The sequence below is a fragment of the Eretmochelys imbricata genome, chromosome 2 (genome assembly GCF_965152235.1).
Source record: "Eretmochelys imbricata isolate rEreImb1 chromosome 2, rEreImb1.hap1, whole genome shotgun sequence".
Taxonomy (NCBI): domain Eukaryota; kingdom Metazoa; phylum Chordata; order Testudines; family Cheloniidae; genus Eretmochelys; species Eretmochelys imbricata.
Genome location: NC_135573.1, coordinates 213,049,822 through 213,065,373, shown reverse-complemented (window position 1 = coordinate 213,065,373; position 15,552 = coordinate 213,049,822). Strand labels below are relative to the sequence as shown.

The 15,552-nt window shown below is 38.1% G+C and overlaps 1 protein-coding gene across 3 annotated transcripts in view; it reads left to right on the top strand.

Moving 5' to 3' along the window:
• The window catches only part of AHR (aryl hydrocarbon receptor), a 119,610-nt gene that overhangs the window by 68,271 nt on the left and 35,787 nt on the right, over nt 1-15,552 (top strand). For all 3 annotated transcript variants that reach the window (XM_077811404.1, XM_077811403.1, XM_077811402.1), the window contains exons 4-9: nt 794-883; nt 3,940-4,063; nt 8,533-8,663; nt 9,095-9,297; nt 11,477-11,586; nt 14,609-14,750. In XM_077811404.1, the coding sequence (XP_077667530.1) occupies nt 794-883; nt 3,940-4,063; nt 8,533-8,663; nt 9,095-9,297; nt 11,477-11,586; nt 14,609-14,750 (800 nt within the window). The remainder of the gene's footprint in view (nt 1-793; nt 884-3,939; nt 4,064-8,532; nt 8,664-9,094; nt 9,298-11,476; nt 11,587-14,608; nt 14,751-15,552) is intronic.

Below are 15,552 nucleotides of genomic sequence, written 5' to 3'. Positions count from 1 at the left end.
ATAGACAATATAAGTATAGTATTTCAACTAACCTTTTAGAAATTAATTTACACTTACCATATACCTATTTGGGGTGCATAACTCATCGTCAGTACATGATTTGAAGAGGTATGACTATCTTGTGATTGGTGGTGTAGGGTAGGAGGGATCTATGGACAGAGTTAGAGGTGACCTGATTATCTTAATCCTGCATTTATGGACTTTTGAATATCTGAGGTTTTAAGATGTAACTTAAGTTAATTTCCTGGCTTTCAGGCATTTTTCTTTTGAAATTAGAGTGGCCTATTAGTTTTCCACTCTGAAGTTATTTGATAAATATTTGCATCCTTAACTACAGTTCATTACTATAGCACCAAGTCCTCTCAGTTTATAAAAACACATCTCTACATTATTATTTTGCGCAATAATAAAAAGTGCTAGATAGGAACTAGGTGGTGGTGTTATGTGCTTGGAGGAGGATGGCTCTAAAGCTATTGCATAAAAAGTCAATATGCAGAAATGTGTACTTAAGATTTTTTATATGAAATCTTTTCTTTCAGATTCAGAATTATACAGAATTGCATAGTTTTGTAAGGTACTGGTAAAATCAGGACTTAATTGTCTAACAGTGTAAGTAGGGAAATTTTTTATTTCTTTTAAAGTGATACTTTGTTTTAATGCATTGCAGTTCAAACTAAAGCTGGAGATGAAAAAGCAGCCAGTAGGTTTATAGGAACACTGGAATTTATGGAAACACTACTTAATCTGGAATTCTGTCTTTCGAGCTAACCGATTTGGTGTTTTTTCTTTCCAGGCATTAAATGGCTTCGTGCTGGTTGTTACAGCAGATGCGCTAGTCTTTTATGTCTCTTCGACCATCCAGGACTATCTGGGGTTCCAGCAAGTATGTCTTTTTCTTTTTCCTCTCACTACTCCCTTCCCCAGCCCTGACAAGTTTTTATTCATTTCTAGAAGATTTTAATTTCCTAAAGCTTCAGTGCTCATATTTAGTCTTTGATAATTTACATGGAAAATCTCTAAGTTGAATATTTTGAGTTGGATTACTTTGGTACTATACTTCTTTAGTATTAGCTGATATAGTAGAGAAGGGATCTTGCACCAAGCAAAATAGAAATATTTTTCCAACATGTTAAGCAAGTCAGGGAACTTTCACAGTTAAATTGTCTGTACTGGAATAAATGTTTGAAGTCATATGAAATGCTGCACAATTTACGGAGATGAATGGTATGTAATTCACTAGAAAGGTAATTTCAATAGAAACTTCTGTTATAAAATGAACTACATATGCTTTAAGGTTAGTTTAATTATATATTGGGTTAGCTTACTGGGTTTTTTTAGTTCCTTTGAGTTTTTGTTTTTCTTTTTCTTAAGTATAGTACCTTTTTTGTAAACAATTCACTGTGTAAGTGAAGGAACTGAGTTTTTGTTTAATGATAATATCACTTAATATATAAGCCAAACAAATTAAGTTGTGCTGCAGAATAAAAAAAAATCCTGTTTCGTGGAAAATGATCGTACTGATATCTGGAAGGTACAGTTGTACTTAATCTCTTCACCACCTGGGATTAATACAGATCTCGGTCTTGCGGGGTGCTGGATATTCAGGAACGCCTCACTTAAAGTCATCCAGGTTAACGTTGTTTCGTTGTTACGTTGCTGATCAGTTAGGGAACATGCTCGTTTAAAGTTGTGCAATGCTCCCTTCTAAGTTGTTTGGCAGCTGCCTACTTTGTCCACTGCTTGCAGGAAGAGCAGCCCGTTGGAGCTACCTGGTGGGTGGTTGGAACCAGGGTGAACTGGCAGCCCCCCATCAGCTCCCTGCTCCCCTAAGTTCCCTATGCAGCAGCTGCTCAGCAGGCTATCAATTGCGGGCAGTTCAGCTGTCCCTCCCCCCACTGCCATGTGCTGCTCCTGCCCTCTGCCTTGGAGCTTCTCCTGGAGACTGAGACTCCTGCTTGCTGTGTGGGGGGGAGGGGAAGAAGAGGGGGGCTAATGTCAGGGTGTCCTCCTCCCCCCTGCTCCTGCACCCCGCTTACCCCATCTTCCATAGAGCAGGGGGGACACATGGACAGAGGGAGCTGCTGTCTTAGGCAGCAGCTGCAGTCAGGTCTCAGCTTGTTGAGCTAGTTAACAAAGAGTGTACTTCTGACCCCACTCTTCATACTTAAAGGGGAAAAGTGCATCTTTGTCTCTCAAACGCACACAGGGTGTGTGTCTCTGGCTCTGTCTACCCTCCTTCCTTTCCTCCTGCCTTGTAGAGTGTGAATGTTAACCCATGAGGGCTCAGCCAATTGCTAGTTCATCATGTAGCAGTAAGGCATTCCCTGGGAAATATCCCACCCTCTAACTCCTCCACCTCAACCAAGTTTCGCAATCATCATCACTGTGTACCAGTATTAAATTGTTTGTTTAAAACTTATACTCTGTGTGTATATATATACTTTTTTTATAAAACATGCATAAATCAAAGAACTAGTTAGTTTGAGCTAAACTGTTGCTTCTGCCAAAACCATCTTATATCCCTTATGTCTTTGTTAGATACTGTGAGTTGATATAATGGTTGGTACCACAGAAAACAAACATTTTTCTAAGAGAACCTACAGCACAGAAATGTATCTTAATTTACTGATTCTGCTTTTGAAATTATTTTCTTAGCTTTAAAGTTTTCCTTCAATTCTTTCTCACCCCCTGATGCAGGAAGTTCTTAATTTTTGGCTCACGTCCCATTCTTAAGCACCATTACTGCAGATAAGGCAGTTTAATAATTAAAGATAAAAATGGACCTTAGACAGGGAAAGATTTCAGGCAAACAAAACCAACGTTCATAGTTTATAGTTGTCTTATATTTGTGAGTTTCTTCGGAACCTTGTCTCCTAGCGCAACTGTGCTCAAGTCCTGACTGGCACTGTGTTTATTTTGCTCCTATATAAACTGGAATGTGCTTTAAAAAAAATCCATTTAATCTTAGGCTCATAGATATTAAGGTCAGAAGGGACCATTATGATCATCTAGTCTGACCACCTGCACAATGCAGGCCACAGAATCTCACCCACCCACTCCTGCAATAAACTTCTCACCTATGTCTGAGCTATTGAAGTCCTCAAATCATGGTTTAAAGACTTCAAGGTGCAGAGAATCCTCCAGCAAGTGACCTGTGCCCCATGCTACGGAGGAAGGCGAAAAACCCCCAGGGCCTCTTCCAATCTGCCCTGGAGGAAAATTCTTTCCCTACCCCAAATATGGCGATCAGCTGAAACTCTGAGCATGTGGGCAAGATTAACCAGCCAGATACCCAGGAAAGAATTCTCTGTACTAACTCAGATCCCACCCCGTCTAACATCTCATCACAGGCCATTAGGCCTATTTACTGTGAATAGTTAAAGATCAATTAATTGCCAAAATCATGTTATCCCATCATACCAGCTCCTCCATAATCTTAGGTCTTTTGCCCCTACTGCTTCCCTTGGAAGGCTATTCCACAACTTCACTCCTCTGATAGTTAGAAACGTTGGTCTAATTTCAAGTCTAAACTTCATCTCCTATTTTAAAAAAGAGGGAGACGTATTTACCATTGTCATTTCTGAATATGGCAAAGCTGTTTTTTCTTTTTTACATTTCTGTTAGGCTGTCATGGACAATGAAGACTGAAAAGTAAAACCTTGATAAATTAAGATATGCTGAGCTTTTGTCAGAAGAAAACCAAAATATAACAAGAAGGAATTCAATTCTAATGGGCAAGACTGGATTCTTTTGAGCATTTACAAATGATTTAATGAAACTTTTTCTTCTTAAATACAAATTGATATTATTGTACCTCTAGTGAGATGGATTGTAATATCCAGTTCAGCAACCAGTCATGTCATTGAAGTCAATAAGATGACTACTTTGGTACTGTCGTCAGAGATGTCTTATTCTCTCAACTTTTTTCTTTGTGTATAGTCTGATATTATACACCAGAGTGTATTTGAATTGATTCATACAGAAGACAGACCTGAGTTTCAGCATCAGCTTCATTGGGCGTTAAACCCTGCACAACCTTCAGATTCTGCAGAAAGAATGCAAGGTGAGAATGCAATCAGCTAGCTTAGTTGCCTTTCATGTATTTGTATTCTGAATAATAAATTCTTATTTCTGATAACCATTTATAGCATTTAACATGACTCTTACATAAACAAGATTTTAGTTTCACTTTAAATGAAAATTACAGGTGGAAAATCGTTTTGAAGTGCAGATCCCAAGCCTTGTGCATTGCATCACTACTCATTAATTTCATATTGGGGTGAAATAATGTGATGCCTAGGATGGATACTATGTATCCAAAAGTGCCCAAATGTGATTTTATTTCATAAACTGAGGATACGAACACACATAACAACCAATCAATTTATCTAAAGATCTCTGTCAGGAGGGAGTAAAGGTCTTAATCATCTCTCTTTAAATGAAGTGGTGTCCCTTCCATGAAATTATGCATTTATTACACATCCTCTCCTGATACTGAGCTTGACATCAAATTTGTTAGCTCAGTTAGGACGTCACTGAAATTGTGTGACATCCCTTTTTAGAACTTTTGACCTATCTTCTGTGATGGCTGAATCAGTGCATTTGTCACATCTTAGCACTGGAAAAGTGCATTGGTGGCTGTGGAAGAGTGGCTTTTTATTCCCCATACATATATGAAGTCTCTCCCATGTGCACCCCCTCCTGGGTGGGAGCAGGCAAAAGAACAAAAGGTAGCTGAATACACAAGAGGGATGGCCCTTAAGACCAGAGACTATCCTAACTGGCCTCATGGGGTAGGTGCCAATTTGATCTGTTGGATTGAGAAGCAATTAGTGAGTAATATATCTCCTACCTATAGGGACTGGGAGAGCTGCCTTTATGGCTGGCTTCCTGTAATAACAAAGGAACTGAATCCTTCCTAGTAAAATGACAGGTTTCAGAGTAACAGCCGTGTTAGTCTGTATTCGCAAAAAGAAAAGGAGTACTTGTGGCACCTTAGAGACTAACCAATTTATTTGATTTATCAAATAAATTGGTTAGTCTCTAAGGTGCCACAAGTACTCCTTTTCTTCCTAGTAAAGCCACCAAACTAGTCAGTATCCAGGTAACCATGTGGTTTCATGGAATCACAGGCGATTAGGGTTGGAAGAGACTTCAGGAGGTCATCTAGTCCAACCCCCTGCTCAAAGCACAACCACCCACAACTGAATCATGTTTGGAGATACTTTCTTTGGTGCTAACATTTTTACAATTTGTATTATTTGGAAAACCATCCAAAAGTTGTATTTGAATTATCATATATACTAGCTTCAGTGATACTCTTAGATTGAGCTTTAATAAGGCTTTCGTACTGCTCTTCTTATAGCAATGAAAATGGTATTTGGGCCTTCACCATTGAAACTGCATGACAAAGAGGACAAAGACCATTGTTAGGTTGAAAACATTTTGGAGAAGTGTATTTTGGCATTGTAGTTTTATAAATGTGTGGGCCAGGTCCCCTTTTCCTATTTATTATTGGATTATTTCTACTTTGAATCCAGCAAACAAGGAATAACCCATATTGTGGTCAATCTACCTACATAAGGAAATTTGATTTAAAATTTTCCAATTTCCCTTTAACCTTCTTCAATTGCAGACAGATGGCATACTTAAATATTTAATAAGATAAATGTCCACTAAGCTAGGTAGGAGAAGACCAAATATCCTTGACCTATGGTCTTGGCTCATTTAAAGCTCAGTGTGCCTCACAGTTGTTCTTGTGCCTAGTACAAAACAGTTAGTTTGTGTTTGTGACTCAACTAGGTTTTTATAGTGTTTATACCAGATCTGGATCAACTTACACATCTAGCTGAAAACATTCTACAGTGAACATGTCTTTTGATTTAGTGTTGGGACTTAATTTAGCAAACAGCTGTTGTCAGAAGACATATTTGTATAGAGTGGTTTACTTTAGAGTGAAAAAGCATTCCAAGATTAAAAATGCCTTTTAACAGCACAGAGCAATTTATAAATAATGTGTGAAAATGTGTGAAAACGTAAGACAATAGCTTAACTCAGCATCAATTTTCACTTGAATGATGGAAGTAATGCAAGAACAGAGCAGGAATATTAATGCTATGCAGTACTTCCTAGTTTACTTTAAATTTTAACGGTTTTCATGCCAGATTACTTGTAAATTGGGAAAATACAACTTTCGGCTCTTTGGTCTTTTTTATTATTATTTAATTCAGATACAAAACAGATGTCACTTTTATGATCACGAGGACCCCAAAATGTTAGTGAAAGCATTTTAATTCAGTAATCTCGTATACATATATTTGTCTTGATTTGTACTTTTAGTGACCAACAGAATAAAACTGCTATGGACACCGAACAAACATTTTACCCATTGTGAGGCATGGCTGGAATTAAGGGCAGAATGGAAAGGAAGAGTTCATTCAACTAGCCATCCATTTACTGGACGTGTAAATCAGAAAATTTAGTTTCTGTTAGAAACCATTAGTTTTCAGTGTAATACAAACATTTCACGTTTAAATTGTAAATTGTGTGTATAGCGTGGTAATCTGGATTATTAACACATTTTCATGGTTTATAACATTTTCTTCTTATATGGAAAAACTGAAAGCATTCCATGTATGCCATTTTGCTGTTTTTACTTTCGCTTTTTGTTTTATATTCATAGAGGGAAATAGTAGGTATGACAGTAAGGAAGACAGTATAAAATTGAGTTTTCCATAATGAAATATGTTCAAAATTTCAGATGTTGTTCTGCTGTGGAGGGAGCCTGCTGTGTTAGTACTAAGAGTAAGATTAAGTCTAAGAAATAACAGGACAGCAATTGACTACCCCAGACCATACTATTCAGGTTACGCTATGTCGATTTCTGTTACAGAATGTTTCGATGAATTACCTGAGTTGTTAGTGTTAATGTTCATATTGCCATTTTTGGCATTCATAGTTAATTATAAGGTGTTTTTTTTAACGCCTTGAAATTAGAGTCCAGATTTCATGACCTTTTAGATCTCTGGATCCAAAAAAGAAGTGCCAATGTGTACGTTTGGGTCTTTTCTATTTCTAAGGAAGTTAGAAGAAATGTTCAGACATTCTTGAGTGCAGCTGTACCATGGATAGTTAAATGTGGATTGTCGAACAGTGTTTCAAGACTGTCTAAAATTACTCCCAAAATAGTGTGAGAGAGAATGGTACTGTAGCTAATGTGCAACTCATTTACTTTATTACGTTTGATATATGAGAAACAACAAATTAGATCTTGCTTGAGATCTGGAATTTAATGTTTGGCTTTTTTTTCATACATCAAAATCAGTTCCCTCACTTGACTTTGTGTAATTTTTCATTGATACTGTTAGTTATTGAATTTCTATTAGAGTAAATGCCAGAGCAAATTTTGTGTAGGTTTTACGCACCTGATTAGTTTATTTTAATCAAGCTGTTTGCACAACTCCAAAGCTACAGCATATATATGGCATAAGAGATCTTGTAGTTCTTACTGTGGCAGTTTTCTCAATTTCACCTGTACATGCATATGAATGGGGGGGGGGGAGGGTGTATTGCCTGCAGAGAGTACTTCATTAACTAATGTTGAACAGACTTAGTACAGTAATTGTAATGTGTAACATCATGCAGATCATATGATCAGTTTGCAGGTTACTGATGCAGTGTTTTTTGCATTATGTTTCTTGGACCTTAATGGTTGAAATATAAATTAATGCCTGAATGTCACTTCAACAGCAAATAGTTATCCTAAATTGCTAACACAGTATCGTTTTACCACCTCAGTTACACATCCTAAAGTTGCACACGCTTCTGATGGATAAAATGACACACTGATTTCATGATCAGCACTGTACATAACAAATCTTGCTGCTTTTGTTGTTTCTGTTCTGCACATGCTATTGACGTCACAATATATGAATATGAGACTGTTTCTATAAAAATAAACATTTAACAAGTGGCAGTATGCACAACGAACAGAGCAGCTGATCTGTGGCACTTTTCCTGTTGGATTTTGTTAGATGCGTAGAGAGCTGTGATTTCTTAACGCAATACTAGGCGTCAACAGGAAATGCTGTAGGATTTTCAAAAGGACTCAGTGGAGTTAAGTGCCTAATTCCCAAGGAAATTAAATGGGAGTTGACTGCCAAACTCCCTGTTGAAAATCCCACCTGTAAGGCAGTGTGGACACTCCCCATGGAGAAATCTAATTTTCCAAGACTGCTTCAAAATCTGAATCATAAACTAAAAAAAGGACTACTAAAGAACAACTAGGAGGTGTGTTAGACACAATTCTACAGTATGATAAACAGTTAAACACGATCCTATCAAGAGAACTGATATTTAAACCATTTCTAGTGGTACAGTCAATGTAGGTCTTGAGGATGTTTCCAATTTACATTGTTCATGTTCAGGTCATGACCTGCGATTTTGTTTATGGGGCGGAAGATCATTTGTTTTAGATAGCCTTGACTAGGTGTTGCTCTAAAAATAACCCTTATAAATAATCTTTTCCTGTAGGAGATAATGGCTTTTCACAGCCAGCAGCCTATTATAAGCCAGAACAGCTTCCTCCAGAGAATTCTTCCTTTATGGAAAGAAATTTCGTCTGCAGATTACGGTGCCTCCTGGATAATTCATCTGGGTTCTTGGTGAGTATACAATTATATAAAGGCTTCCACTGTTGCCTAAAGTGTATAAAACTAGAGAATGGTGATAATGGTGCCTAGGAATAAAATAAAAGGTTCTTTGAATCCATCTCTGCTTACATAGGGTTCAAAACAATTCAGCTTTTTTTTTACTAGTGATGTTGTTTTACACTGGGTTTTCTGTATTTGCTTTTTGAGATGGGTTTATGGGGTAATAGATTTCTAAATGACAGACATCTAAATATAGCAGCATAACTCTATTTAAAAATATATATATATTAATAGTAAGGCCCAAAGCATGAATTTGATGGACGTTAAAATAAGTTAAAATCTGCCACTTTTCAGAGAAGTGGGTTTTTTTAAATAAATAAATAAAGTTTGAATTGTAAATATCTCTGTCATCTGTGATCACTATATATTTTCCTCATCTGAAGGCCATGAATTTTCAAGGGAGATTAAAGTTTCTTCATGGACAGAACAAGAAAGGGAAGGATGGCTCTCCTGTCTCTCCTCAGCTGGCTCTATTTGCAGTGGCTACCCCACTGCAGCTTCCATCCATCCTTGAGATACGAACCAAAAACTTCATTTTCAGAACTAAGCACAAACTGGACTTCACACCTACAGGCTGTGATGCAAAGTAGGTACATGGTCATCTACGTAGCATGTTACATTTCCCTGTACACTTGCAGCTGAAATGGATCTCTGCACCTTTAAAGTGTTTAAATGGGTACCTTTAGGTGAGCATTGGATGCGATTGTGTATTCGGGTGGTAAGTAGTATTTTATCATTAGGTTTTTCTCTTCCACGGCTGGAAGATATAAAGCACTTGTAGATAGAAGGGGTACTGTCTATGGGTATCCGCTCAGAAACTCTTTGATACCTGTCTCCTGAGCATTATCAAAACAAAAAATTGTTCTTCAGAAGTATTTTTATGAATTAGAGATAAAAGGTAACCCCTGGGAGGGATGATTTAGAATACTCTCCATTGACGAGGATGAAGTTCACCCAGATCAAAGCATCTTTCTCACCACTTCCTCCTCCTCCTCCTGCTCCTCCACTACACCTTTTCAATTCAAATAGATGTAAACTACTATGGAAATGTGATTTGTTGCAAATTAGCTATAAATGAAACTAAATTCTACAGAAATTAACCACATGAAATAACTATTTTTCACAGTGCTTTGGACCAGATCCCAAACCATTCTTTTTTCTTCATTTAAAAAAAATAAACCCTACTACATTTCTAGATCAAAGTAGGACAACCATGCCCCAAGCATGGCAAAAAGGCCACTAAGTTGATTCCTCTTCCAAGATAAAATCCTCTGGCCTCTCCTGAGTTTTTTCCCTTCTCCCTTCCTTTCTGAGGTCAGATTTTCAAGTGTTGTCAGTGCTTTAAATCTCCACTTCCATTTATGATTGGGTAGCCCTGGTCAGATTCCCCTGAACCCATGCTGCACAATGTACAGCCAGACTATCCTCCACCCTTTCGTCAGTATATGAGTGTGTTTTTCCCATGTTCCCCCAACTACTACTAATCCCAATAAAGAAAAGTACATATGTGAATAAATAAAAGAGAAGTAAAATTTTACTAGCCATGAGATTGCTAACTTCATCTCTTCCTCTTTCCATTTTTGTTTTTGTATTTATTCTATTGTTTTACCTTCCATCTCCCATTTTTCTTTTTTTCATTCACAAACCATTTATTCTTTATTTTGTCTGTTGTTTCCTTTCCTTTTTATTTTCTCTTTTTTTAATCCACATCTCTTTCCCTTTTCCTTCTACTGCATCTTCCTTTATTTGCATCTTCAATTTGTGCCCCAGATGTCTTCCTCCCTAGTCTTTCCTTCCACTGAGCTTTCCACTGTCTAAGTCGCTGGGAGATACTCCCAGCTCCTTCAAAATTCTTGCCTCTTCCATTCTTCCTCCCCCATTCCTGATAATATCCTGTTGATCCTGCTGTGGCCGCGAAGGGCTCTTACAGAATCCTGTTGACTGCTATGGAGCATGGTGCTACTGCCAGCACAACTCTTCTGTGTTCCCTTTAGTACAGTGGCGCTCACGTCCACTCCCATATTGAGCAGCTCGGGTGAGTGGCAGCTGGCGTGAAATGCAGGAGATAGAAGCGGTGTTTAATAACTGGAGGAAGGAGATGCTTCCATTTTTTTTAAGAGAAGTGGGAGGTTAGAGACGACATGGGCTTGTGTGCTGCAGAACTAGAGCACACAGTGCCAGCCTCCTTTTGCTCTGAGCAACCACCTAATTGCACTATGAGCATCCCCAGACTCATCAGTCACATAAGTGGCATATTCTCGGACACACTTTTGACTAGAATACTTCTCTAACTAGCAAGGAAATGTAATGTCATATTTAGGCACCTACCAGTAAAAACATGGCTTGATTTGCACGCGCACACACATAAAAGTGCCAAGCAGACTAGGGATCCCTTTGCAGAAAGTGGGAGCTACTGCATGCACAGTAATTCTGAAAATTAGCCCACTTTGCATATGTAACAAAATACAGAATTAGGAGCCTAACTTTAAATGTCTATTTTTGGAATATCCCAATTCATTTTGTGGAAGCATTTCTGGATTCTGAAGGTAAATAGGTAAATAATAAAGGCCTTATGGCTCATGATGTATTTGCTAAATTTTGTAAGAAGAATCGCATTAAAATCTTGTATAAAATCTTTATTGTAAATACTGATGACATACTCTGCTGTAGCAGAAATGTTTAGCCCAGATTGATTAGTTCCTGTGCTCATACTGTACGTTGATACATCAGTAGTGCTACAGTTTGTTTTCCTTTTTGTCTTACAGAGGAAAAATTGTGCTGGGATACACTGAAGCAGAGCTGTGTATGAGAGGAACAGGATATCAGTTTCTTCATGCAGCTGATATGCTTTATTGTGCTGAGAATCATATCCGAAGTAAGTGTAATTTGGCATCTGTGTAAGGCAGGCTGCTAAAACAAAGCAAAGATTACATTTATACTAAATGTTATGAAACACAACCAAAATTAATCTAGTCATTTACAAAATAAACACTTTTCTTTATACATGTCCTTCTGCTGCATATAAGAGTTTATACTGGAAGAAGAAATATTTAATATTCCTATCTGGACCCATTTTGGTTAAATATCCTGGTTCCTGTCATGTCCTGCTGTTCACAGTTCTTGTTCTCCACAGCCCAACTGCTGCTATTTCAACAACTTCTCCTAGGGAGATGGATTTTAAGATAGTTCTCAATTTAGCCTCTTACAGGAAAACTTTCTATGATCTACAGGCACTGTCTCTTTTACTCTTCTTTGGAGGTAATATTTAATAATTTCCTGCTATCCCCTTACACATCTGTAGTAAATCACCTAGACTCTGCTCTCCATTGATCATTTGTAAAGCAAACTGTTTAGCTATCCCCCACTCTATATACCAAAGGGGTGACCAGTAGGCACACAGTCCTCCCTGACCTGTGAAATCTCACATGTGTAAGTGGACCCCTGTGTCTGTTCAGAGCCCCATTAATAATCTGTCAGATCTGCCCACGCAGATCAGCTTGCAGGTTTGGGAGCCTTAAAGAACAATTTGGTGGCACACTCAATCACCCCCACCAAAATCCGATCATGCAATGAATGTAAATATTACAAAGGTAGCTTCATTACTTCCAATTTCTGGCTGAGACCAGGATTGAAAATGGTGGCACCGAAGGGAAATTTATCTCAAACATTTCAGAACCTCAAAAGATGGGAGGTTTTTTAAAATTTTTAAAATGGGAGAAGGTTCAGGGAAGAGATGGAATAATTTTTTCCCATTGGTTTTCCCCCACTCTGGTGCGAAGTATATTAAATGCCTCCTTATAAAATAGATTTTTTCTATTAGGGACTCTTACAAACGTTTACTTTTTTATTTTCAGTTCAGTTTGTGTCTAGGAATGCAATTATTTATTGTGTCTAGGAATGCAATTATTTCATCACTGTAAGTACTATAAAAGTGACAGTTGGACTGCAAGATGAAGCAGTGGCAGATAGACTTTTTGAGATAGCATCTGAAAGCTACAATTGCTATTCGAAATACTCACTGTTATAATATTTTCATCATATTAGAGATCTAAAACAACTAAACATTTTCCATCCTTGACTCAAAGCAAATGCCCTGTGTGTGGTGGTGGTGATCATTTTATTTTGTGTTTTTGTATTTGCAGTTGCCTTTCTGCTAGAACAGTGGTTCTCAAACTATGGCCGCCGCTTGTTCAGGAAAAGCCCCCAGTGGGCTGGGCTTGTTTGTTTACTGGCCGAGTCCGCAGGTTCAGCCGATTGTGGCTCCCACTGGCCGCGGTTCGCCACTCCAGCCCAATGGGGGCTGCCAGAAGGGCGGCCAGCACATCCCTCGGCCCATGCCGCTTCCAGCAATCCCCATTGGCCTGAAGCGGTGAACCACGGCCAGTGGGAGTTGCGATCAGCCAAACCTGCGGACACGGCAGGTAAACAAACCAGCCCAGCCCGCCAGGGGCTTTCCCTGAACAAGCGGCGGCCCTACTTTGAGAACCACTGTGCTAGAACAGAGTTTAGAATTTTGTCATTTATGTGCTGTTGTATTTAGCAGTCCCTGCTATTGGTGAGATAATGGACCACGGTGCCATTAAATACTGGGGGGGGTTGTACTGAATTGTTAGTGTCTGGAGTGACTCTCAGCAGATCTCCCCTTGGCATTCCAGCCCCTACTTACCACCCAGGCAAACTGGACTTTCTGGTGTAAGGTTATTAAAACCAAAACTAACACACACTAGGTTTTGGTCACTCACCTCAGGTTACTGGATACTTCAGGTTCTAACCAAAAAACAATGCGGGTAGCCAATCCTTAGTAAACTAACTACAGATTTATTAATTAATAAAATGTTACTAAAAGGGTTAAAAGCAGATAAAATACATTACAATTGAATCAGAATATATGAGCCCAGTTGATAGCAGAGATGTAATGTCTGCTAATGGCGGTAAGAATCTCAGGGCTTTCCCAAAATTAGCTTTTTGGGGATCTCAGTCCAATGGCTCAAAACTCCCCAGTTGAGAGTTCAGCAGATCAGAGAAGGCAGGATCATTCCCAGTGCTGCTGCTTATAGCTGCAAACAGCTTGGTGAGTGTCACTGTTGCAGCATGGGTTTTCGCCTGCTGAGCAAGAATAGGTAATGCAGACAGCTCGTGAATCTCCATTATTAAACGAAGGACCCTTGCTTTGAAGTTAACCTTTTACTTCCCATCCATACAGAAATAATCAAGTTAAATTGATTTATATAAGATAATTGCTGGCCACTCATTTTAACAGAGATAGATAATTGAAGACAATGCAGGTAATATCATTAATTTCATGCTGTATATACATATCTTTGATCTTAAGGTTGACTGCGTACAGGATACACTCAGACAAAAACAATTCCATCAACATTTTCCTTGATCTCTTATCAACATAACTGAATGGGCTGGTGTCTGCTAGCCCATTTAACATCGCTTTGATACTAGCACACACTGAATTGACCTGTTTATATTGCAGTGCCTCTTGACATGCCTTTAAAGGTTAAACGCAGGTGGACTGGCTAGTTCATTTTAAACTGTGCTGGTTTGTCAGTGTCATGTGAATATCTTAGAATTCATTGTGATTTTTGTTCTTGTATTTACCCATAGCCTAGGTAAAGCTTTTTGGCAGGCAGATCATATATTCATTTTGTTTTTGTTTTACTTTCTGGGTCCAAATGGGTTCGGTTATTGTATGTCAATGGGTTTATGGAGAACATAATTCTGTAATATGGAAACATACTATTAAGTACTTACCTTTTATACTAGTAGGTAATTGGAGACTTAAAGTGCTTTTGAAGTGGAATTATTTTTATAACATGCCAAGTTTTCTTGCTTATTTCTTAATTGGAAAAAATATTAAGCAGTATATTTGACCTTTTTAATTCTAGTGATAAAAACTGGAGAGAGTGGCATGACTGTGTTTAGACTTCTTACCAAAGAAAATGGATGGGCCTGGGTTCAAGCAAATGCACGCCTGATCTACAAAAACGGAAGACCTGATTATATCATTTCAACACAGAGACCTCTTACGTAAGTAATTGTTACAATATGGCAGCTTAGCTTGAAAACAACCAACGTACCATCTGACATAGATCTTATTAAGATGCAGGGATTTGGGGGTTATGTTTTTGTTTTTGAATGTTCTCTACCTGCTGCAAAGAGCTTTGGTTTTTTGTTGTTGTTTTCTTTAAAAGAGTTAAAAATTGCCAGTGTTGCAGTAATTCCATCTGTAAATCCCTCCCTTGAGATCTCAAATTGTATGTAGCACTGATTATGGCAGATGCCATGGTGTTCCTCTCAGGAAGTAAATTTAATGAAACAAAGGCACAAAATTGTTCCATCCACCCTACCTCTATTTTTCTCCCTTTTTCCATTGGAAGAAATCCAGCTGCAGAGACCTCATATATTACTCATAGGAATTAACTTGAGTAGAGTACCTACTGAATTCCATTCCGCTTATTATTTAGCATCATCCAGACAAACCCAACACTCACTTGACACGAGAAATGAAAAATATCGAGAGAATTCAGTGCTGAAAAGATCCATACTCCCAGCAAGGCAAGAATAGTAGAATATGAAGTATGTCATTTAGGTTTATTGAATTGCACACATAATATTGATTAACCTATGTAGAAGTATTACAGTAAATAAACTCCTTCTACCAAGATCTGTTGTTGCTCATTTTACCCACTAAAGTTAAGTTTTAATAGATTCCTTCATGACTGGCACTTTTCAAGTGCCTACAAATAAAATAGCTCACTTTTTTAATGCATCAATTCGAGGAAACAAACTATACTATTTTACTGTAATTACTACAATACTGTAATAAAGT